At 37.3% G+C, this 23,847-nt stretch overlaps 1 protein-coding gene across 1 annotated transcript in view; it reads right to left on the bottom strand.

Annotated features, from left to right (window-relative positions):
- Window positions 1–23,847, bottom strand: part of CLNK (cytokine dependent hematopoietic cell linker) — a gene marked incomplete at its 5' end in the record, with an annotated part of 70,964 nt that overhangs the window by 14,702 nt on the left and 32,415 nt on the right. The window contains 5 exons of the mRNA XM_082759587.1: window positions 557–597; window positions 9,717–9,845; window positions 10,553–10,569; window positions 13,716–13,795; window positions 15,479–15,625. Coding sequence (XP_082615713.1) covers window positions 557–597; window positions 9,717–9,845; window positions 10,553–10,569; window positions 13,716–13,795; window positions 15,479–15,625 — 414 coding nt within the window. The remainder of the gene's footprint in view (window positions 1–556; window positions 598–9,716; window positions 9,846–10,552; window positions 10,570–13,715; window positions 13,796–15,478; window positions 15,626–23,847) is intronic.

Raw genomic sequence — 23,847 nt, 5'->3', positions numbered from 1 at the left:
AAAGAAAAGATCAATGTATTTACTTACAGAAAGTCATTAAAACCATGGTAGCTGCTATATATATAACATCCTGAACATCTGCAGCTTCTACCCATGTCAGCTGATGGCAGCTCTGCTGGGGAAAGCAGCCTGTTCTGCTCACAGCACACTTTCTCCTTCTCTGCCTCTTTGCATGCCCAGCAATTTGCCTTTTTATCTTACCCCTATTGTACCTCAGCAGCTCATCCAAATCTCCCTCCTTTTCTGGGTGTGGGGTTTTGTAGTGGCTTAATACTCTTGGGTTAGGTTAGGCATTTCTGAGCTTTCTTGAACCATGGGCAGGGTACAGCCAAGCAAGTAACTCCAGTTGGTTCTACATTGCTATTGACTGTGCCATTGTTTTACTTTTTTTTTTTTCCCCTTGCTTCCTTTAACAATCCCTTTGCACTGACTCAATGCACTGAAAATACCCAGTGCAGATGCACACACATAGAAACACATATCTGGTGCCTACTGTGTCGGTTTGGCACCTGTAACTGTGACTAGTGTTTAGTTTTCAAAGCTCTTCTCTTCTTACCTGAGCTGCAAACATCCTTGGAGCTCTGTATATATTGGGAGCTAGGAGAAAGCAATGAAAGTAACGTTAGAAAAATATTTCTGTTAGTGGCACATGTTTAAGTAACAGTAAAATTACAGAGCAATGCATAGCTGTGCTACCCCAAAACATACCTTCATCTTACAAATTGCAGCCGTGGGCCCTCCTGAGTTTCAGGTGATAATTTTGTATTTACCAGCTCTTGACAGATTTCTCTTCCATTAATTTCTCCAGCCACTTTTTGAAATTACATACATTTTTACTCCCCACGAGCCTTTGCAAGAGTTTCATGCTTTAACCCCCTGTATTAATGATTCTATGATTCTTTGATTCTATAGTGAAGCACAATTTCCCTGTGTCTGTTCTGAGCCAACCCCATTCTAATTTCACCTGATATTTTCAGTCCTTCCATAAGGAAGATGCAGCACACAGTTGTTCCCTGACATTCATCATTTTTTAGCCCACTGCTGAGTGCCCCAAACTTTGTAGTAGTATTAGTCAGAACTGGGAAATGCACTGGACAGATAACTTCCCGTAACAGAGCCACTGGTACCACAGCACAAGAATCAAAATACTAGGGGTCACAAATACTGGTAATAATTTTAGGTATTACAGGTAGTAATTTTATCTTGGAGAAATGCTGTCATCATCAAGAAGGCTAGATGAGAGATTCTGTCTTATCAGTCAGCTGTAGGAAAGATGTTAAATTTTTGTCACAGTTCCTATACTTTATCCTATACTTTTATATTTTGTTGAATGCTTCAGGAGAGATGTGGTAGAATTGCATTCAAAAACTTATTTAGAAAAGAAAGATTTGCAAGGTTAGAAAAGTAGTAGAAACTGTGGTAGATTTCTATGGAATCATAATCGGCCTTAAGAAGGCCAAGCATATCTTCACATATAAAAATAGAATACAGGGGGTAGGGAAAATGCTGAGGCTGGAGATGACAGAGCTACTTTGTATAGTATATTTAACACCACTTCAGGGAAATTGAGGTAAAATCTAATACAGCAGTATGCTATTAAATATAAAAATTGAATGAGTATTTGTAATAGCTTAAAAGCAATTCCCAAAGACCTGTGCTTCAGGGCAAAACATTATATATCACTACATGGCATCAGAAAGTGATATCTTCTTGCTTTTATTACATAGTGAAGTATAATTTGCTACGTGCAGAATGTTTAGTTCTTGAAGCATCCAGTACAAGCTCATAAAATTCTTATATTCCTACCTGGATTCAGAAAGATGCTTTATTTTGTTCTGTTGTGATTGTAAAGTCAATTCAAGTTTCTTCATCAAATCTGTAACTATTAATAAAAAGAATAAGAACTTATTATATCCTCTCATGTGTAACTTTGTCAGTATCTAGCAACCACCACTAACAAAAATAACCAAATTTGTGTACAAAGGGAAGCAGTTCAACAGAGAAAGCTAATAGGCTACAATCAGTCTGATTTAAATCAGTCAATTAATGATTACAGAGGGAAACATTACTGTAGTATGCAATGTTACATGCTGATGCTGAACATTACAGGTTTTGCTCGTGCTAAATATGGATCAACATAATATGGATTAACATAATGGTAAATGGTGGAGAATGCTGTACTAGAAGTGTACAGAGATTTCAAAATCCTTCTTCTAGGGCAGGACAGGTAGAAAACACATGTATTGATGCAGTTAATACTACTTCTAGCTGGAAATCAGGAAACCATGCCTTAATCCACAAAAAGAACTGCCAGAGGAAATTATGAATTCATTGACATAGAGGTGTAAATAGCATAACAATTATTAGCCTGTATCTATCTTCAAGGTATTTTCAAGTATTCTTTTGTTTCATGGACCTTTATACAGACAGAATAGCTTAAGGTGGTTTTAAAACATTTTATGCACATCTAAAGAATTGACATATTTTTAAAATGCTTTTTGAAAACAAAACAAAAAAAAAAGCTGTTATTTGTAGTTTTAAAAATGTAAAGCTTAAAAAAATAGATTTCTAACTCTTTAAAGATTTTTCTTTAAATATTTTTAAAGACTTTTAACTTTCCTTTTTCACTCTTTTTCCCCTTAAGACTTTGGTTTGCATAGAACAAATGTGATGCCCGGCTTCCCCAAATAGGTGTAGCTAATGCAAATTAAATCCTTTTTTCTACTACATTTTCCAGAATCGTTGAAGTCACTCTAAATCTCTCCATTCTCAGCAGATGTATACCTGAGGGATGTCTATTACTAGTTTTAATTCAGAGCCAGACTGCATAATCCTATACAGTAAGAGAGATGTTAGGTTCCTGTACTGAGTTTTAACATCTGGAGTTTTAATGATAGGATATATTGTTCTTGGAATATGAAAGAAAGACAACAAGTTAATATCATATTGCTAAATACTAACCTTTTTCTCTTCCAGATACCTATATAAAATGATAACATAGACAGTGAATATTTTTGTTTTGATTACCAACTTGAACTTACCACAACAAACTCAACAATTTTTTTCATTTTAAAACAATTTATAGACATTCAGTTATAAATACCTGATCACTTTGTCAAAACCTCAGGCTGAATTTTCATCTCAGTCCACTGGCAACAATGAGAAATGAATGTTTAGGGGTATAAGTGAACACAGGGTGTATCACAATGATCATTTTTCATGATCACTATTGTTCATCATCTTAATTTACAATATGGTTTTCCTTAACCAATCTTCTGTGAATTCAAGAGATTAATTTGATTGACTGGAGATACACTATCCAAAGATGAAAATCAGTAATTTCTTTTCAGACCCTTTAATAGTACAATTACTTTAACTGTCATGGCAGATACTTCATTCAAAATCACTGTGTGGGGAGTCTTAGTACAGCATAATATATTGCAGAGAAGTGAACAATAGATAGGTGTCTAGAGACTATAGTTGGATAAACTTTCACTATATTTCTGTAGTATTTTGATTCATGCAAGAATAGTGATCATTTTGATTATTAATTTGATACACATGAGAATATAATACATAAGATCATAGAATCATAGAATATCCTGAGTTGGAAGGGACCCTTAAGGATCATCAAGTCCAACTCTTGACACCGCACAGGTCTACCCAAAAGTTCAGACCATGTGACTAAGTGCACAGTCCAATCTCTTCTTAAATTCAGACAGGCTCGGTGCAGTGACCACTTCCCTGGGGAGCCTGTTCCAGTGTGCAACCACCCTCTCTGTGAAGAACCCCCTCCTGATGTCAAGCCTAAATTTCCCCTGCCTCAGCTTAACCCCGTTCCCGCGGGTCCTGTCACTAGTGTTAATGGAGAAAAGGTCTCCTGCCTCTCAACACCCCCTTACGAGGAAGTTGTAGACTGTGATGAGGTCTCCCCTCAGCCTCCTCTTCTCCAGGCTGAACAGGCCCAGTGACCTCAGCCGTTCCTCATACGTCTTCCCCTCCAAGCCTTTCACCATCTTCGTAGCCCTCCTCTGGACACTCTCCAACAGTTTCATGTCCTTTTTATACTGTGGTGCCCAGAACTGCACACAGTACTCGAGGTGAGGCCGCACCAGCGCAGAGTAGAGCGGGACAATCACCTCCCTTGACCTACTAGCGATGCCGTGCTTGATGCACCCCAGGATACGATTGGCCCTCCTGGCTGCCAGGGCACACTGCTGGCTCATATTCAACTTGCTGTCTACCACGACACCCAGATCCCTCTCTTCTAGGCTGCTCTCCAGCGTCTCATCGCCCAGTCTGTACATGCAGCCAGGGTTTCCCCGTCCCAGGTGCAGGACCCGGCACTTGCTCTTATTGAACTTCATGCGGTTGGTGATCGCCCAGCTCTCCAACCTGTCCAGATCCCTCTGTAAGGCCTTTACGCCCTCATTTGAGTCCACAACTCCTCCAAGTTTGGTTTAAACAGAATTAAACAGATTAAACAGAAGAAAAAAAATTACTCTTTCTAAATGGTGTTTTTTTTTAAGTCTTCCTTAAAACTTACCTCCCCATTAATGTTTTTGCATTACTTAGAAATTCATAGTGCTATTCAGATTGGACAGGACCTAGGCAGGTTATTGGACCAAGCCCCTGCTCAAAGACTAAGCTAGTTGATGAGGCCAGGGCTCAGAGCTTTGTCCAGCTGAGTCCGGTAGACCCACAGAAGATAGATTTCACAGCCCGTCTAGGCAACCTGTTCCAACACTCTTGAAATTGCCCTCATAATTTTTTTGTTTGTTTGTTTTCCTTACTTCTGGTTGAAATCTTCCTAGTTTCAATTGGTGATCATTGCCTCTTGTACTTCAGCTGTGTACTCGGTAAAGTGCCAGCCTCTGCCTTCTTCATGATAACCTTCTTTTGGGTTTTGGAAGGCTGCTAAGAGGTTCCCCTGGGGTTTCCTCAGGGAATCCAGGCCTGTCAGCCTCATTTCACAGGGCAAGGGCTGCACACCCTGATAGTGTTGGTGGCCCTATGTCCATCCTGCTCCTGCCTGCCAGCAGCTCCTTGTGAAGCATTCCAGATGTGCTCTGGTGAGTGAGCTCCTCCTGACCCTTTCCTACAGCTCATCTGGGTCCTGTCAAGTGGCAGCTCTGCTCTCAACCATTTTGACCTGCAGTTTGATGTACAAAAACTTAACGAGAGCATATCCTGTCTCCTCTGAGTCACATTGAAGCTATCTATGTCTTAGGATCTATACAGATGGGAAGTGATCCATGTTATGAAATATACAGTATTTCTCCTTAAGATGTAGCTAAACTATGAACTTACTAGGAACTGCAGCTTTCGTGCAGCTGTACAGTGCCAGAAATATTAGTTACAGATGTAAGATATTTGTTGTACTTGGGGTTATTTTTATATTTGGTAATGAGTCATCATCTAGGAGAAGACAAAGATTTTTGTGTTAAAATACTATCTTTCTTGGCAGTAGTGCATTTTTGGGGGGCTTTAATTGTTAATTACAATATTGCAATCAAAGAATGTTTTGAAAAATCTTTCAAAGCAATCATGAGGGTGAGGTTCTGGGATAGCCTCCCATTCAGAGCTTTGGATCAGAAAAAATCAAAGGATTTTGAAGTTAGAGCTAGATTAGTTTATGGGTTTGTGATACAGCTTCTGTGATAGGAAATGGCTGGACTTAACTTAGTGTAGAAATTACTTTCTTTCCTTTGTTCCCTTGTAATGAGATAAAAACATTTAAAAAATCTATTACTGTAACAAATAGAACACAGTAAAAAACACAAAATAATGTAGATTATAACCCATCATCTCTGAATTTCACAGCCTTTAACATTCTACATTATTCTAAGGACTGTATCTCTTAATACATCTTACAGGAAACCACTAAGAAATTTCTGTTTGTCGTAAGTATCCCCCCCCCTTTTTTATTTTTTTGCTAAGCTCATTTTTTCTGCTTTACTTCATTGATAGATAGATTAGGTGGTGAAGGAACTTTCTAAAAACTTTTTTTTTACAGAAACTGGGATATGAAAAAAAAAAAATCACTTGCCTTTACCAGTCTCTGAGAAAAGATAATGCTTTATGTTGTATTTATGCCTACAGGTGAGTTCATGGCATCATCTCTCAGTTTCTGCCCTCTGGCCACAGGCAGCTGGTGCGGGTCTGCAGGCTGCACTGGGAGGGGAGCTCAGCTTGGAGGTGAGAGTGAGGAGCGAGAGCCTTTATGGCCTCTGTTGCACACAGGAGCTCAGCATCACTGGCCTTCAGAGCACGAGTGCCTCCCTTCTGCACATCTTTCAGACATCTGCAGCATTTGGCACTTAGGATATGTTCTTTTATTTGGATACCTGGGGAGGTTGCTATGCACTGTTTGGGTTTTTATTTCTGAAAACAACTTCAGGATCTTAGCTGTCATTCACAGAGTAGCCATTTTGAAAGTACTACACACATTAAAAATAGATATATTTATGACCCAAAGCTAATATGGTTATTATAGTGTTTCTACCTAACAGGCTAAGTCGTGACTGAAATAATGGTACTTCCGAAGATATGCAGACATGAAATGTGTATGCTTTTGGTGGTAATAATGTATACAAAGATGATTACTTACTTCATTGAGTTCCCTAAGAGATATATGCCTGGAAAAGAAAGAATTATATGAAAAAAAATCATTATCATAAAATAAAAAATGACTTTGAGTACTTAAATACTTTGGTTACATCATCACTGAAAATTAACAGCCCTTGGCATTTTATTACTGCAATAAAAATTCAGAGGCTGGTTATTTTTTGACATAAATTATTTGCAGGAAAAGGTTATGGACTTCCATAAAAGAAGAACAGTATCCGCAGAATTCATTATGGTAAATGAAAAAAGTCTTTGTAAGGATTGATTCTAAGGGAAGGGAGAAGTGATATGAAAGATTATGAGCTTTCTTCTCAGCTCTTACTTTCATGCTAAAAATCTTATTAGAAACTTTAAAGTCAGCTATAAACAGATTTTCTTGAAGACTGAAGAGTTTCAAAAATGAAACATTCATGGTGGCAGAATGCAAAGTGTACACAAAAGGAAATGCAAACCAGGAACTTAAGATGCAAACAGATAAAGAGAAGTATAGAATGCTTTTACTGGTCCTGATTCAAGCTGGTATTTAGGTATTTTTCTGCCTTCTCCTGATATGCCTGGTCAACAGGAACATCTTCCCCTAATGAGAAATAGCATCAGGCAGTATTCTCCCCCTCAAAAGGGACAATGTATCAAATCTGGCATATTTTGTTGGATGAACAAACTTTTCAGCAGCTTGCATTTCATAGCAAAAGAGATAGAGGTCTAAATTTTATAAGTTATTTATGAATATAAAACAAAAGGGATATCAACATGCTGGAGCATGTCCAAAGATGGGCATTGAAGCTGGTGAAACATCTAGAAAACAGGTCTTACAGTAGCGACTGAGGGAACTGGGTTTGTTTAGCCTAGAGGAGAGGAGGTTCAGGGCTGACCTTATCACACTGTACAGTTGACTTAAAGGAGGCTATAGTGAGGTAGGGATCAGGCTCTTCCCCCAAGCACCAAGTGATAAGACAAGGGGAAATGGCATCATGCTGTTTTGGGTTTGGAAAGATGCTTTTGTGTTAGCAGGTGCAATTCATTGGCTTGGACTCTGAGGTCATTATTTGACAAGGAAAAGCCCATACGTAGGATGCTGGGTGCATAGTAAAGAGGTAATAAAGATGTGTTTTCAGGGAGGACTCCTCTACAAGTGGACATGCCACTTGTACGGCCACACATTTATCACATATTTAAATCTTGCCAAAGCTTCTCAGATACATTCCAGCATCTTGCACATGCCCATATTTTCTGCAGATGTTTATAGAGTGTATAATTAATGATGTGTAATTTTATAGGTCTTCCAAATCTTGTTGGAAAATAGGATGTGCACTCCTAAATCATGCCTGCAGTTTGACAGCTTTGCTTACAATCTGGCAGATAATGGTGTAGTGCTGCACTACTCCATACTGCAGTCCATGCATATGTTTTCTCCCTGCAGAGCTGTGATTGGATTGGTGATGGATGACAAATATTTTGTGTGAAATGCTTGTGTGGGAAATTTGTGAAATTCCTTCCCAGATCATGTATGGTCTTAGTATTGGCCACTTCCCTTACTCCTGTGATTGAAAAAACAAACAAACAAACAAAAAACTATGACAGTTAAAAAAAAAAAAAAAAAGATTATTAGAAAGATTTTAGTATTTATAACTGCAATACAGAGCATTGTGGTTATGATTTTTTGCTGCCACCCCTTACTTCTACAATAAGAAATTACATGTATTTATATTACAGACTTTGGCTTTGTAATAAGACCTTTTGAATTCTAGCACTTTGCATACTGATGACTGTTGGCAAACACAGCTTGAAATAGTTCTCACAACTTTCAGTTTTATATGCTGTCCTATGAAGGGAAGGGATCAGTCACGGGATTTGGAACTTCTCAGCCGTAGGTCAGGTCACACATCTGAATATGAAGGTACTTCATATTAATAAAATGTCTTAACTGAAAGTTTCTGTAACTTAATCCATGAAAAAGAATTTAAGCACCATTCAGGAAAAAATAAAACATACTTAGAGTCAGCTCCTTGGGGAGCTTCTCTTTTGACTCCTATACTTGGAGTAGAAGATTACTTAATGGGTTTGTAAGCTGCTTTTTTTTTCTTTCTCTGTGGTATTTATACTATAGGATTTGGTCTGAGGTGACTTTTGCAAAATGAAGCAAAATTCCAACTTGACGAACTGAAATTGAAACTATTTGTTGAAGGATGGACAAAACTGACATATCTTCTTTGGGCCCAAACATCTGGCTGCAATAGGTTTGCAGAGAGGCATTTGAGCATTATACCCTGTGGCCCCAGGATACGTACGTACCACTCCTGTTCCCAGCACCTGCCCACCACCTTCCCCATTTACACACGTGTGTTTTGGTCACACAGCAGGAGTGCATCTGTTTCCATGGCAGTGAGCAGCATACATTCATGCTCATGTGGCTAAGCATGCTTGTTGCATGAAAAAAGCAGACAGTCTCATAACTTGACATGCATATGGTCTGCCATAGAGCTGGACACAAGTGGTTTGTGCTGCAGATCCATGCTCTGCTGTGTGTTGTATGACGGTGGATGGGCTACAGGGATCTGGTATAAAGGACTGGTCTCGGGCTGGAGCAAGACTTCTGGCTGCAGATTTCTTTTGCTGAATGTAGTATCCTTGGGTTATGGAGATATTTTTGTATTTCTCTGGCACAGTCAGTGTATATTCCCATCACATGGTTCGCTATTACTTGGTTCACCAACTGTGCTAAGCAAGTGCTATTATTTTTGCTTGGAAGTGGTTGCAAAACCTCTAAATGTCAGGAAAAAAAAAAAAAGTAGGACAAACCTTATACTAAGTGTTCATGACTTTTAGTCTACTTTTCTACTCCTTTTCAACTTCTACTTTTCTGCCCCTTTACTTTACTGGTATTTTGGTATTTTTTTTTTTTCTTTAAAAAAATGTTAGTATCAGATTACTCTAAATACCACTTCTCTTGATTATTCACAGCTGTCTAAAGAATCAACATTTATTTTCCTTAAGTAAAAGCAGAGGTGCAACGGAGGTAAAGTCTGGTGATTTTGTCAGGGAGAGTGTTTCAATTTTCAGGCAATCAGCATGAAGAAACATAGCAGTACCTTGTGAGCTTTGCTGATATTGGAAAGGTATGTGCTTGGCTGAGCGTTTTCCTGGTGTGGGAGACCTGGCTGCTTATCTTTGGCTCTGGAGGAAGTGGTTGATATTGCTTTGGCAGTGTCTTCAGTGGCCTGAAGAAGTCAAAGGAGAATTGGAAGAACTTGTAGGGTATAAAGGAGGCATAAGAATTATGTCTGTTGTAACTGCAAGCTCAAAAAAGGAAAATACAGGAATTTTCCAAGATTTTTTCAATGTATTTGTGCTGAGTTTAGCTCAGGTCCAGGATTCAATAGCAAAAGTAATTTTGGATAATATTCTACATTTGCAAGACATTACTCTACTATGTTCCATGCCACTTAACAGTACTTTCATACACTTCACTAGTATGTGCCAAATACAGCTCTTCAGTGCTGACATCTCTGGGTGGGTACAGCTGTGCACAGAGCCCAGTTGCAGAATATGCTGCAGTTTACTTAAGAAATAATTTGAATATCTGTAATTCTTATCACATTTTAAACCAATTTACAGCTCTTATTGCATTCAATATAGATGGTGAAGAATAAGCTTGGAATTTCTGGTTTACCTCTTGAAGGTATCTGTTAACTATAGCAATTATTATTGTATGAGATTGGAAAAAAAAAAAAACAAAAAAGATTTTTTTTTTTTTTGTGGGCGTATCATAGAAAAATGTAGTCATACATATTCATGGAATAGAGCTTGGCCTGTCTCTGTGGGAGTGATTACAACTGCTACAGCTGGATGTGAGCACTCGTCAGCACTCAGTGCCCTGAGCACCCATTTGAGAAATGTACAAAAGCCATCTCTTAAGTGATCTTACCGTGGAAGAGGGAAAGGCTGTTAGGAAAGAGAGAAAACAAAAATACATTTAAGCATTTCTTCCTTGTTTTACTAAAATAAGTATTACTATCTTACATTAAGCAGGCATGTCTGTGTCAGCAGTCAAAGTTTTATGTACTCCACAACACATAAAATCATACTTTAATATGCCACTTTAAAGTCACTGAGAGGTAAAAGATGCCTATACAAACCATGAATACAAATAAGTGAGATAATGTAGGACTACAGACACAAGTTCTCTCATCCTTCAGTTAGTGCGAGCAAAATTGGAGTGTGCTTTTAAAAAACTTTCAATGGCAAAATGCCCTGTAAAAAATCTAGCTGATGATTCTGCTTACCTGAGGTCCATATATTTTCCCTCTTTCTCCTAAAGAAAATTAATAATATTTGTTAATAGACTGCTGTCCATATAACCCACAAATAAAATAATAGGCTTATTCCAATATTGTTATTATTGGCAGTCCACCCCCATCCACCTGCCATCCTGTTCTACCTCCAGAACTCTTTGTTGTCTCATCACATGCGGGTTTTGTTCAATCTGTACTTTATTTAGCCATTTTTTAAGGATGGATTTGGAGATAGATTCAGATGCAATTTAAAACTCCTTCTCAACCATTTGTGCTTCTCTCCAATTAAAGAGTAGACTACTTCTTCTTTTATAATTGTGGCAATCCTGGAAATATTGAGAGTCTTCTGGTATAGTAGACAGGTAAATCTTTTCAATATCACTCACAAACGTTTGTTTCATAACAGACGTAACTAGAAATTACCTGAAGCTAGAGCAGGGAAAAAACAAACAAACAAACAAAAAAAACCAACAAAGCAAAGCTAAGCAAACCAACCAAACAACCAATCAAACAACAACAAAAAGTATTTTTGATTATCTCAGCTTCTCAACTCAAAATATAAAATAAAGCAAACTAAAAACTCTTCATGATGCTTGATAAACAGTGAAGTTTGCTTTTATCTCTGGATTTCAAAATGAAATATTTGAAAGTGAGATTTTTTTCATGTAATTAGAAAAATTTAAGCACTGTTCAGAGACTTTATATGTGTGCTTATCAAGTTATGTAGGACTTTTTTTTGATCTGTTATGTTAAAAATGAAAGAAAAATATATTTTTTTTTGTCATTGCTGTTGTTTCCAAATTTACCACAATTTGACTGATTATTTAAATGCACATAGAACATCTTACTAGTAAAAATTATTTTACTCTATTTGCATTAGAGTTTAGTTTTGAAGATATTTTCAGAAGTTCTATATACTGACATCATAAGTAAAGTGAAAAGTGATGCAAAACAACCTAAGTTCCCCTTCAAGTAAGCCACAGAAAGTTGCTCTGAACTAAAATACTGACACCTTAAATGTTTAACCATTCTAGAAAATAGCTGTTGAAAAAAATTATTTTGTGTTGTTTATGCCATCTTGTGGCAAAGCTACTAATAGCACTGTGTATTAGAATAAATGACAAATTCAATAGTGTAGTTGTCATCTAAAACTATTAGATTACTCTGCAAGTACTATTAGCTCAGGAAGTGCTCAAAAATATATTTAAATTACACCTTCAAATTGCAGTTTAATTTACCTTCATGCATTGTTCTTGTTTCATATTTCCCAATAGCACACATCTCAGGAAGGCAGGCAAACACATATAGCCAACTCGTAAATTATTGTGGAATTTGAGGCTTTATCGAACTGTCCAACTGTCAGTTGGACCTTTCCTACTTATTTCTTTAGATTTTGAAGCTGTCTTGCTTAGTATTTCTCTCAGTTCAGTTTTCGTACAAGCCATATCAGTATTTCACATATAATATAAATATAATATATATTATATAATTTTATTATTATTATTATATATTATATATTATATATTATTATAGAAGATATATATATAATATAATGTGAGATATATAATCTCACAAGATTCAGTCTAACCTTTCACTTTGTGAACTTATACTGCTTACTTTCTCATCATCTGCAGGAATTACTTGGCTCAATGATTTGAATTAAAGTATGAAACAAAAGGAAAAATTTAAAAAGATTCTTTTTTTTATGGAATTTTTTGTATTATTTTTTTGACTGGTCAAATGTAATACTTACTCTCTGAAAATCAGCCTTTACATCAAACATAGAAAGTGATCATATTTTGGTAACTGCATTTTTTCTGTCCATATTTAGCAAATATGGTTCAAAGATTTGAAATGATAAGAGAAAAATCATAATTCCCTTTCAAGATGAAATATATTTAATTCTTCAGTACTTGATTTCATGATATTTTGCTATATCTAAAGTATATCAAACATATTGAAATGTATATAGAAAAGTATTTATAAATATACTTTTTAAAAGAAACATTATTGAGTAAAATTGTAAATTAAAGGATTTCAGTCAGAGGCCTATTAAATTCTTGAAGAATAAGATTGCAGTCTGTCTACAAATTTGTCACAAGAAATAGAACAAACGCAGTGGAGAAACAAATATATACCAGGTAATACTATAGATTTGGCATTTTCTGAATAGGAGAACATTGTCAGATAGCTTTTATAAATATATTTCCACTGAGAAACAAGGTGCTCATTGGATAAAATATATATTATTTGGTAAATAAGTACTGAAATGTTTGGTTGTCAAAACAGCATTCCAAATTTTGCAGCAGGTTTAATTTGGAAAGCAGCTGCTGTTCTGAAAACTGTCTTTTCTACCATCTTCAGTGCGTACCTATGTAACAAAGCTAAATATGGAATCACTATATTCTACTTCTGATTGCAGAAACAGATTTTTTAATTATACCTCTAATAGCCACCATGCTCCTCCCCTCTAGAGCAGACGTCCGTTTCTGTTAATAAAACAAAGTAAAGATGTGATCTTAGGCATTGTTCTTTGAAACCGTAGCTAGTAAAAAAAAGTCTATTCTTCACCGGGATGCCCCAAATACTTTGTAGATTCAGTTTTGACTTTAGGCATCAACAAACAATAATTAGTTGAGAGTGCATTGTTGCAAAGTGAAACAGGAACCTTTGTGACTTTGGAAAAAATCAAATGTTACTTGGCTAAGATTTTGACTGGACTGCCTGTAGCTTTAAATGATGTTACAGAAAAAAAGGAAGTAACATTTGTGAACAGAGTTTAAGGTCTTTACTTACAGCCAAATATTGAGGTGACTGAGACGGGTGCTGGCTGCTCATCTCAGAGGTGATACCTGAAGGCATCAGATAACGTTTGTCTGTATAAGAGGAAGAAAAAGTAAGCCTTAGTAATTCAGTAATGCTGTGTCTCAATATGAACAGGTTTAGAACTTGTTTACGAGGTCAGGTGATGCCATTTTTATAGCGTTTTCATTTTGTCTTTTCTGAACTTCCACAGTATTTTAGTAATGGTATTGAGGCATACCTCACTGTGGTAAAAAAAAAAAATAAAAAAAATAAGTTTTTGTAAGCTGATGCACAGTTAAGGCAGATGTTTGATGTAGGCTGTGAACATATCAGTGATTCCCTTTTTCACTGGAACATTTGTTCTTGGAGATGCCAACAGCCTTTTTGAATGAGTTGTTTGGCTTTAGCGAGGGGTGGAGGGGGTTGGTCTCCAGAGAACGTCTTAATTTTTACTTTAGCTTCTAATAAATACTGCACCTGTTGCCCTCTAAAGGAAATGCACAGATTGTTAACTGGCATGTTTTCAAGTCATTAACTTTGTACCTCAAGGGCATTTTTATTTTTCTAGGAAAGATGGCAAAATGGGATGGTAGCATGGATTTTTGCCTTTCTGAATACATTTTCATACCTTCATCACTGTTCTGTCACTGCTACATCATAGTTAGTGGGCAAAACATGCAGGTAAAAGGTAAAAGGTAAAAGGTAAAATTTTGTTTAATGTGTTTTCTCCAAAACCATAAAAATTAAAAGTTTTGTTTTGATATTTCAGGACAGTTACATAAACCACAGATGGTACCGGCTGTTGAATTAAAATCTTTTCTAACTGAGATAACTCTTATCCAAACAAAATGTCCAAATGACTTTTTGGATGTTCAGACTGATTGTGATCTGCTAAATTTACTCACATAAAAAGTCATTTATTTGTTTAGACATCAAACTCACTCATACAAGAACTAATGGAAAAATCTTCACAGACTTTGATATGAACTGGTGCAACCTTTTATATACATATAAAATTCAGATTATTTTCGGCATCTGTTTTCCATTCTTCCTCATCTAGCATTTCCTCCATTTATGTATTTTTTAGTTTTGAAAATAGTTTAGAATCTCCATAATCCACGGCTTCTAGCCATGTTTTGGGCATCAAATTTGACTTCAGATTGCTTTAGTAATCCAAAACTTGACTAATGCAGCCATCTTGTAAAGTTAAGAATGCCTGAGAAATGCGTTCAAAGTAATTGTTAATTTCTGATATTAAAAGCAGCAGAAAATATCTTTAAAAAGAGTGCTGCATTAATTCATCTGCAAATTATCAAATTATTATCTGGAGGAACCTTTTTTTTTTTTTTTTTTTTAAATATGCTTTCCATGTTAAAGGTTTGTAGGCTTAAATAGCAGTGGGCTTTTCTGTAAAGGTTGTGGATTTGACTAATCAGTTTTTACAGATTTCAGGTGGGATTATAGAATTTCTTCCATGAAGTCAATACCAAAATGGAACAAGCAAATAAACAAACAAAACCAAAAAAAAAAATGGAATGTAAGTATTGATTTAATATAATCTAATGGAAAAATGGGGTAACTGTTGAATGTTAAGGTGCAGACAAAGCTCCTCTCTTGATCCTGTTCACTAGTTCTTTATTTTTCAATTAAATTATAGCAATAAAACAAACACCAAGAATGAAATAAAAACAAATGTGTACTGTTACTATTTATGTATAGGTTTGGCCTACTTTCAGCAAACAGAAAAAATATACCTGCATATTCAGATTCCTGTAGAGGTTTGGGAGGAAGGACTCTCAAAGCATGGATGGGTTCCAGAGTGGAAGAATTTATTGTCTCATAATCATCTTCTTCCTTCCCGTATAGCTCAGAGCATGATTTGAAGTCAGCCTGATCCTCCCCTGTGAAATTTTTGTCCTGGATAAAAGAGGTAGAGATGCATAGGTAATGCAAATAAGTTTAAGTTCAAGATTAATTTCAGATTTGGAAATAGGTAATGGCCAGAACAAGATATTTTGGTACACAGAACATTTTCTGATGGAAATTGAAGGGTTGAAAAGTAATTGAGCAAGAGTTTTAAGGCTCAACATTTTTTATTTTGATTCATAAAATATCCTGTTGGGAGGCAGCTTAAATCTCAATTCGAATCTGGCCTGTCAGCATTCTTGAAAATGCATTGAGAGTGTTTAATTTTATGATCATTGCAGACATTTGAAACTATGCCTTTCATTATAATATTATCCATGCGGTATTTGTATTGTACTGACTGTTTACATATGTTACTTGCAAGAATATATCAACTAGCTCATCACAATTTTCATGCTTTAAAATAAAAGCATATACTGTTTGGGGGATTTCATGCTAGCAAATTAGCAGTCCAATTGACTCAAGATGTCTCTGGATGTGTCTATATGCTTGGATCAGTTTGCTCAAGATTTCTTTCTGGAGTCCTGCCCCACACGTCTTACTCACTGTTTACATGCTGGGACATCACTTCTGGCTTCCTTCTGGAGGAGAAATGCACAGGCAGCACATAGCTGAGATTATTGCCGTATCAACTCAGCTGAGGGCACTCAGCAGCTCAGTTAATAATGTTTTGCTGCTGGAGACAGTATAGGTATATCCACGCACTCACAGCATACTTGGATCTTCTCTGATGTTTGTTTTAATGTGTTCTTGAATTTGCTTGTAATAGGGAATTGATAGCTTCCTGAGGTGTCTTCTTCCACTAGTTAACTATCCTTTCAGTTAATGCTTTTTCTCTTGAGTGCTACAAATTAAACCAATTTGTTTCACACTCCAAGGACATATACACACACACAAAAAAACTGATTACTATCCACTGTATTTCAACCTTCATTACATTTAATGTCTGTAATTATATTTCCTTTTAGTCTATCTTTTCATTCCTAGACTAAACAAGAACAATTATTTAAAGCTTTTCTGAGCTCAGACAACTCAAAGGATTTTGAACCTTATATCCCCAAAAGGATCTTGAACCTCATATCCCCAGTGCTACTTTCCTAGAAACTCTCTCCAGGTTGTACACAGCTTTATGAAAACACCAAGTGGACATCCTAGAATATAGTGCTTTTGACAGTACATTTCAGGGTGAGGTATGCCTTTTTATAACTGTACATATTGCACAAAAGAATATCACCACACCCTAGACATGCCCCTGCAGGATACCTGCATTTGCAGGGTATTCTTCTGGATAACTCTTTCCAATTTAGCAGCAGGTCCACTGTGAACTAGACTGAGGGTGGATATTTTTCAATCAATTGTGCAAACACTTTAAACATATTAACCTAGGACACGTTTCCATAGTTTGCTTATGAGACAGTCTCATAAGCAGGTCATAAGAATACAAACATAAGAATACTAACAAAAATCAAGATATATCACATCTACTGTTTTCTTTCTCCCCAGCATGCTCATATTTCTGCCAAAAAGGAAATTATTTTGGTTCAGTGAGTGGTTCTTCATGTTCACACTAACAGCTTTTTCTTTTTAACTAAACATATTTAATATTTCCAAAAGATGCTTTCAAACTGACTTTGTGTAATAGTCTCTCCAGGTATCCAATGAGCCCTCAATCTGCTTCCTTACTTGTAAAAAATTGATGTTACTTTTGTTCTCCGCTGCTTTAGGAACCTATGACTCCTTGAAGAGTTCCCAAAGATAATAAATTAATATCTCCAAAATTACTTTGAATACTTCCTTAAGTGCTTTAGCATAAATAAATATTCTCCCAGCAGCTCTTTCCCAGTTCTGCTTTTCACCATTACTGCCTTCTAGTTTTTATTAAATCCATATAGTGTGTGAATGTAATTAAGCTTTCTACGAAACCTGAAGCAGCCACAGTATCGATTACAGCAGCCTTCTTCTGTCATCCTTTATTTGTTTAACTTCTTCATTATGCAATGGACCTCTGCTTTCTTTTAATCTTTCTGTAACTTGTAGGGTATTTGCAGTCTTTTATGCATCACTTAACAGCTGAAACTCAAAATCATCTTTCAGATACAAATTGGAAGATATTAAAATGTACACTGTTATCTTTCCAGATTTTATTTGCATTGGTTTTGTATTACAGCTCAAGGTTTATGATTTACATACTTGCTCAGCTTGACTCCTGTTAATTTTGCATGATCTTATAATAAATCACAGAATCACAGAATCACAGAATTTCTAGGTTGGAAGAGACCTCAAGACCATCGAGTCCAACCTCTGACCTAACACTAACAGTCCCCACTAAACCATATCCCTAAGCTCTACATCTAAACATCTTTTGAAGACTTCCAGGGATGGTGACTCCACCACTTCCCTGGGCAGCCTGTTCCAATGCCTCACAACCCTTTCAGTAAAGAAGTTCTTCCTAACATCTAACCTAAAACTCCCCTGGCTCAACTTAAGCCCATTCCCCCTCGTCCTGTCACCAGGCACGTGGGAGAACAGACCAACCCCCACCTCGCTGCAGCCTCCCTTGAGGTACCTAAAAAGAGCGATAAGGTCGCCCCTGAGCCTCCTCTTCTCCAGGCTGAACAAGCCCAGCTCCCTCAGCCGCTCCTCGTAGGACTTGTTCTCCAGGCCCCTCACCAGCTTCGTCGCCCTTCTCTGCACCCGCTCAAGCACCTCAATGTCCTTCTTGTAGCGAGGGGCCCAAAACTGAACACAGTACTCGAGGTGCGGCCTCACCAGAGCTGAGTACAGGGGGACGATCACCTCCCTAGCCCTGCTGGCCACACTGTTCCTGATACAAGCCAGGATGCCGTTGGCCTTCTTGGCCACCTGAGCACACTGCTGGCTCATATTCAGCCGACTATCCACCATCACTCCCAGGTCCTTCTCTGCCTGGCAGCTCTCCAACTATTCCTCTCCCAGCCTGTAGCTCTGCTTGGGGTTATTGCGCCCCAGGTGCAGGACCCGGCACTTGGCCTTGTTGAACTTCATGCAGTTGACCTCAGCCCATCGGTGCAGCCTATCCAGATCCTCCTGCAGAGCTTTCCTACCCTCAAGCAGATCGACACATGCACCTCACTTGGTGTCATCTGCAAACTTACTGAGGGTGCACTCGATGCCCTCATCCAGATCATCGATGAAGATATTAAAGAGGACCGGCCCCAGCACCGAGCCCTGGGGGACGCCTCTAGTGACTGACCTCCAACTGGACTTGACTCCATTCACCACGACTCTTTGGGCCCGGCTATCCAGCCAGTTTCTAACCCAACGAAGCGTGCGCAAAAAAAAAGATGCATTTTAGATGCATACCATATATGGACTTCACTTATCTAGCTCCCATTAAAACAAAGTTAAAGTTATCCTATGTAATTAAAAATTTCTCATGCTTTATTTTACATTAACAGTGAGGACTACATGTTCTGTTACCAGTGCTGGTAACCAGGACAATATTAGCACACGTGTAGAGGTGAAAGGAATATAAAATGCTAGGAAGATCAGCATGATACTTACAGAACAACGTGCATTAGTGAGAACGCTCCTTCTCTCATATTCTGTATGAAATGGAGAAAAAATGTCAGCAGATGTAATTCTGTAGAAGATGATATAATAACTAGTAGATTACATAGAGTAATAAAAATTTGTCAGTGGCACAGTATTTTACAGATCAGTGACTGATACAAAGGAGCAGAAGCAAATCCACCCAAGAGTTTTTTGACCTATACAATGCACAAGGAAGTAGCTATGTAGCAATAGGATCCACAACCACTAGCTTGTATAAGTGCACCCACAGAAAACACTCAGAGAAGGATGTGCTCCATATCCTACCTCTCTTCTGAGTTTTGCTTGCCTAGGGCAGAACTCTAAGTGTTGAGCTTTGGGACCCAGGACTGGAAATCCCTCTTCTGGATAGAAACATATCTTGTTCCTTTAGTGGTACAAGCAAATGTGGCCTCCTGCCTTCAAGACTGAATGAGAAAAGGAGTTGTGCTGATGTCTTTTCTGTAATAATAGCACAGCACTTGCAGCACTTGCCCTGGAGATGTGACTCTGGTTTCAGCTTGAGAAGCTTCAAAGCCATGATTCCCAAGATAAGAGCACTCCATCTACCAGCCTGTAAACTGTTCCAGCTGGTGACTGTTTGCCCGTAGATGCTGTTTAATGGTTTAGCCAAGAAACCATGTTACAGGGCTAAGGGGCTGGTGAACAAGAGACAGTGTGTTCACTTGAGAAGAGAGTCCTTAGTTTCACCCTTAACCTGGTTTACACATTTAATCTCGTGACTAGTAAATGCAAAACGGCCATAGTATGTCCTTGCCCAGTAAGTGCCCTTGTTCTGAGCTGTTGAAATGACCCCTTAGCCACATCTTTCACCTGTGCTGGTTTCAAAAATGGCCTGGTTTCAAAAGCAGAGAATGAAGGTTCTATCAAGACTAACATAATTACAACATGATCTAATGCTTAGAAGGAAGGGAGAATTGTGGACTGAAATTCTTCTATGCCAAGGAGAGAGTTAAAACTAGACCCGCTGGGTACTCTGTGCAAGTATATGAAGGACGGGCTGCATCCCACAGCCCTCCCTTCCAGATGTGTTTTAAGAGAAGCCAGTCTTTACCAGTTTTGTATCATTATTATTATTATTATTATTATTATTATTATTATTATTATTATTATTATTATTATTATTATTATAGGTCTGAAGAGCACATAAGCCTGATATTGCAGAGTGTTGTATGCCCCAGCAGATGGCATTCAATGTTCATTTGTAAAATGTACATAGTGCTCTTATCTCTACTTGGAGGGTCATTGACAAGGAGGAGAATTATTCATGCAAAATAGTTATCTGATTTTCTGTTTCATCTGTTTTGTTACGCTGGTGTGAATTAGAAGTAAACCCAGTTAAATCAATGACACTGAGGAAAACCGATGGAGATGAGAGGATAATTAGATGGTGACAATATAACAATGAAAAAACAGTCTCTTTAAATTGTCACTTCTGCACATCTGTTAATAAAAATGGTCATTTTATCTCCCACAGAATAACATGAACAACATGAATGAAAAATAGTGGTAAACATCAAAGTTATTACCTACACATTTCATGGCTTAATGCCAAAAATGGGCTGATGCGAACCTTTGGGTTGATTTATTGATATCTAACGTTGATTTACAAATTTATGTCCAGGTTAGTTTATAACATATTCTGTTACCCAAGGATCACCACAGTTTGGAGGAACTGCATCCCTGCACAATGCCAGTGAAGGGAGAGATAGAGTTGTGGTATTCTGTGGGCATTCCCTTTACATAAGGTAAGTTCCCAAATATTTGCTCTGCACTAGCTGAGGAGTGCAAACCAGAGAGAAACTGCTCCTCCTGTTATTTTAAAGATGGCATTTTGGAAGTGAGGATGAATATTTCATTTTGTCAACTATGCTAGACATATTGGGTTTGCAGAATGAAAAGTGCTGATTGCCATCTGGGTGGTGGAAGGCTGTCAAAGAGACTCACCACTCACAGAGAGACAATTTCTTCTGTTTACTATAAATATTGCCCTGGAACTTCCAATTCCCTGGCTTCCATTCCCTATTGTACAGGTATAAAAGAAGACAGAATCAAACAGTTGTAGAATGTTTTGGGTTGGAAGGGACCTTAAAGATCACCCAGTTCCAACAGCCTGCCACAGCAATGGACACCTCCCACCAGACCAAGTTGCTCAAAGCCCCATCCAGCCTGGCCTTTAGCACCTCCATGGATGGGACATCCATAGCTTCCCTGGGCAACTTGTTCCAGTGCCTCAACATCCTCATAGCAAAGAATTTATTCCTTATATCCAATCTAAATCTACCCTCTTTCAGTTTAAAACTCTTGCCCCTTGTCCTGTCACTGCAGGTCCTGCTAAATAGTCTCTCTCCATCTTTCCTGTATGCCCATTTAATTACTGAAAGGCAACTAACTGTAACATAAGGCAACTAACAATAACATTTCCCTGGAGTCTTCTATTCTCCAGGCTGAACAACGCCAGCTCTCTTAGTCTCTCTCCGTCTTTGTGTCAGGTAGTTTTCAATCAGGTGGACATTCTCACATCATTGTTTTTTCAGCGAAGTTAACAACTTGCAACTGGTGGGGAGTTTCCTCAAGCTATAGAGACTGAACATTTCATAATCAGTCTTAAAATTTCTTGTTGCTTCACTGCATCCTCTGTGAAAATAATAGATGGTGTATACTGTATACAAGTTGTAACAATAGTAAGATGTTGGATTTCTATGGCATACATGTGGGTGTGTTTCTGCCAGCTGACAGAGAATGCCTGATGTCAAAGGACAAAAGTGAAGAAATTAAATTTGTTTACTTTGTAGCAGAATAAAATTGTGTGCGTTTTGTGACCATCTTGTTTGCTTTTCATTGTGACCTAAAAAAAGTCTGACCAAAAGAGTGACTGGTTAACAATTTGTGCATGCAAATCTGATCTCAGAAATCTAGTCCATATTTAAATGAGAAAGCAGAAGATAGATCTATTCCCACAGACTTTTGTGGGTCTGAGAATGTGCTGTGGTTTTTTTCAGTCATTTTTGCGGTGTTTCAGCAAGTGACAGAAAACAATAAAGTGTTGTGGGTTATGTTTCAATAAACTTTGTTATACTTACAGGGTGTCTCCTAACCTCTTCAATAGAATGAAAAAAAAAAAAAAGAAAGAAAAAGAAAAAAAAAAAGATGGAGTACTGCAAGGAAGAACCTGCACAGGAATTTTCAGTATCACTTTTTTCTGTCTGGTCCAAAAGTACTGTGTAAAATGCTTGGCATTTTCCCTTAGCCTCTAGGGGAGCTAGGCAAGACAAGCAGAACCTTCATAAATTGCACAGATTCAATTCCAAGACCAAGGAAAAGGCTAGGCAGGCTTCTCCTCAGAGACTGTGAAAAAGGTATGTGAATAAATGCCAGTTATGTTAAGCTTTTGTGATATGTCAGTTATCCACAGGGAATAAAAGACCTGCAGTAAGATGTTAGACTGTTGGGTTTTATTTTTCCAGAACCACTTTTACTTTTTTTCCCAGACTTAAATCAAAATCTTCTGTATTGTACTGATATACATTTAAGAAAACTTCACATAACACAATAAATATATGGTATACTAAATAGATTTATCTGATTATGCACCTATTTAGTTAGATAATTTTGTATGCTTTGCATTGAATATCTGTAAGCTCAGCTAAAGGTGTGAAATATGGTATCATTTTCCACTGACTTGAGAAGAAGCAGTGCTTTACTTATGAAGTCACGGGGAATTAAACACATGCTTAACATTGACCATAACTGTCATGGAATCAGATTTAGAGCTCGTATGTCATTATCCCATTGTTTTGGAACAACAACAAAAGTGATTGTTTTAAAACAGGTGAGTCTTTTTAAATTCCCTCAACTGCTTTCTAGAAGTCAGCAGCCAATGTAATATTTTCAGTTTCCAGCAAGAAGATAACTTATGTAAGTTTTTTTTTCAGTATATAGCATCATGAAGCCAACATTTTTTTGGAGCAGCCTGGAAATAAACACTTTTTTTTTTTTTCATTAGTGGGTATCCAAGAAGTTAGCTTTCTTTTCCTTTTTTTCTTACAATTCTTTTTTTTTTTTTTTTTTTTTTTTTTTTTTTTCCAGTACTGAATGAATTTTACCTTTTGGATGTATTTCCAGATTCATTTCTGCAAGTATGTTTGGACAAGACCTAAGAACATAAAAAAAGAAAAAAAAATCGATTTAAATATTAGAAATTACCATTGCTCTATTAAACTTTACATACAATCATACAATCTAGTTTAATAGAATAAATGAAAGTTGCAAGGATAATAATTTACATTTGAAAAACAATTCCATAGACATGGAAATTCAACATTTTTGGTCAAACTGTACTTTTTTTTTTTTTTTTTAATTATTTACAGCCCCAAATTGGGTGCAGCTATAGAGAACACTACTGATATTGCTAATATTAATTTTAGGCATAAATATTGTATCTGCCTTATTGACAGCATCTTCAGTTTATCATTTCAGGGATGAATTTGCTTGGAGAGATAGGACCTAAATCTTTCTTTTAGCGTGCAGCTGTACCACTGCATGTGGCACCCTTCCCCTTCTGCCAACCCCCACAGGTATCATGATTTCCCCCAACTCTGACATG

This window comes from Aythya marila (assembly GCF_965140915.1).
Source record: "Aythya marila genome assembly, chromosome: 4".
Lineage (NCBI taxonomy): Eukaryota > Metazoa > Chordata > Aves > Anseriformes > Anatidae > Aythya > Aythya marila.
The sequence above is the reverse complement of the archived record's forward strand: the minus strand, read 5'-3'. Positions and strand labels throughout refer to the sequence as shown.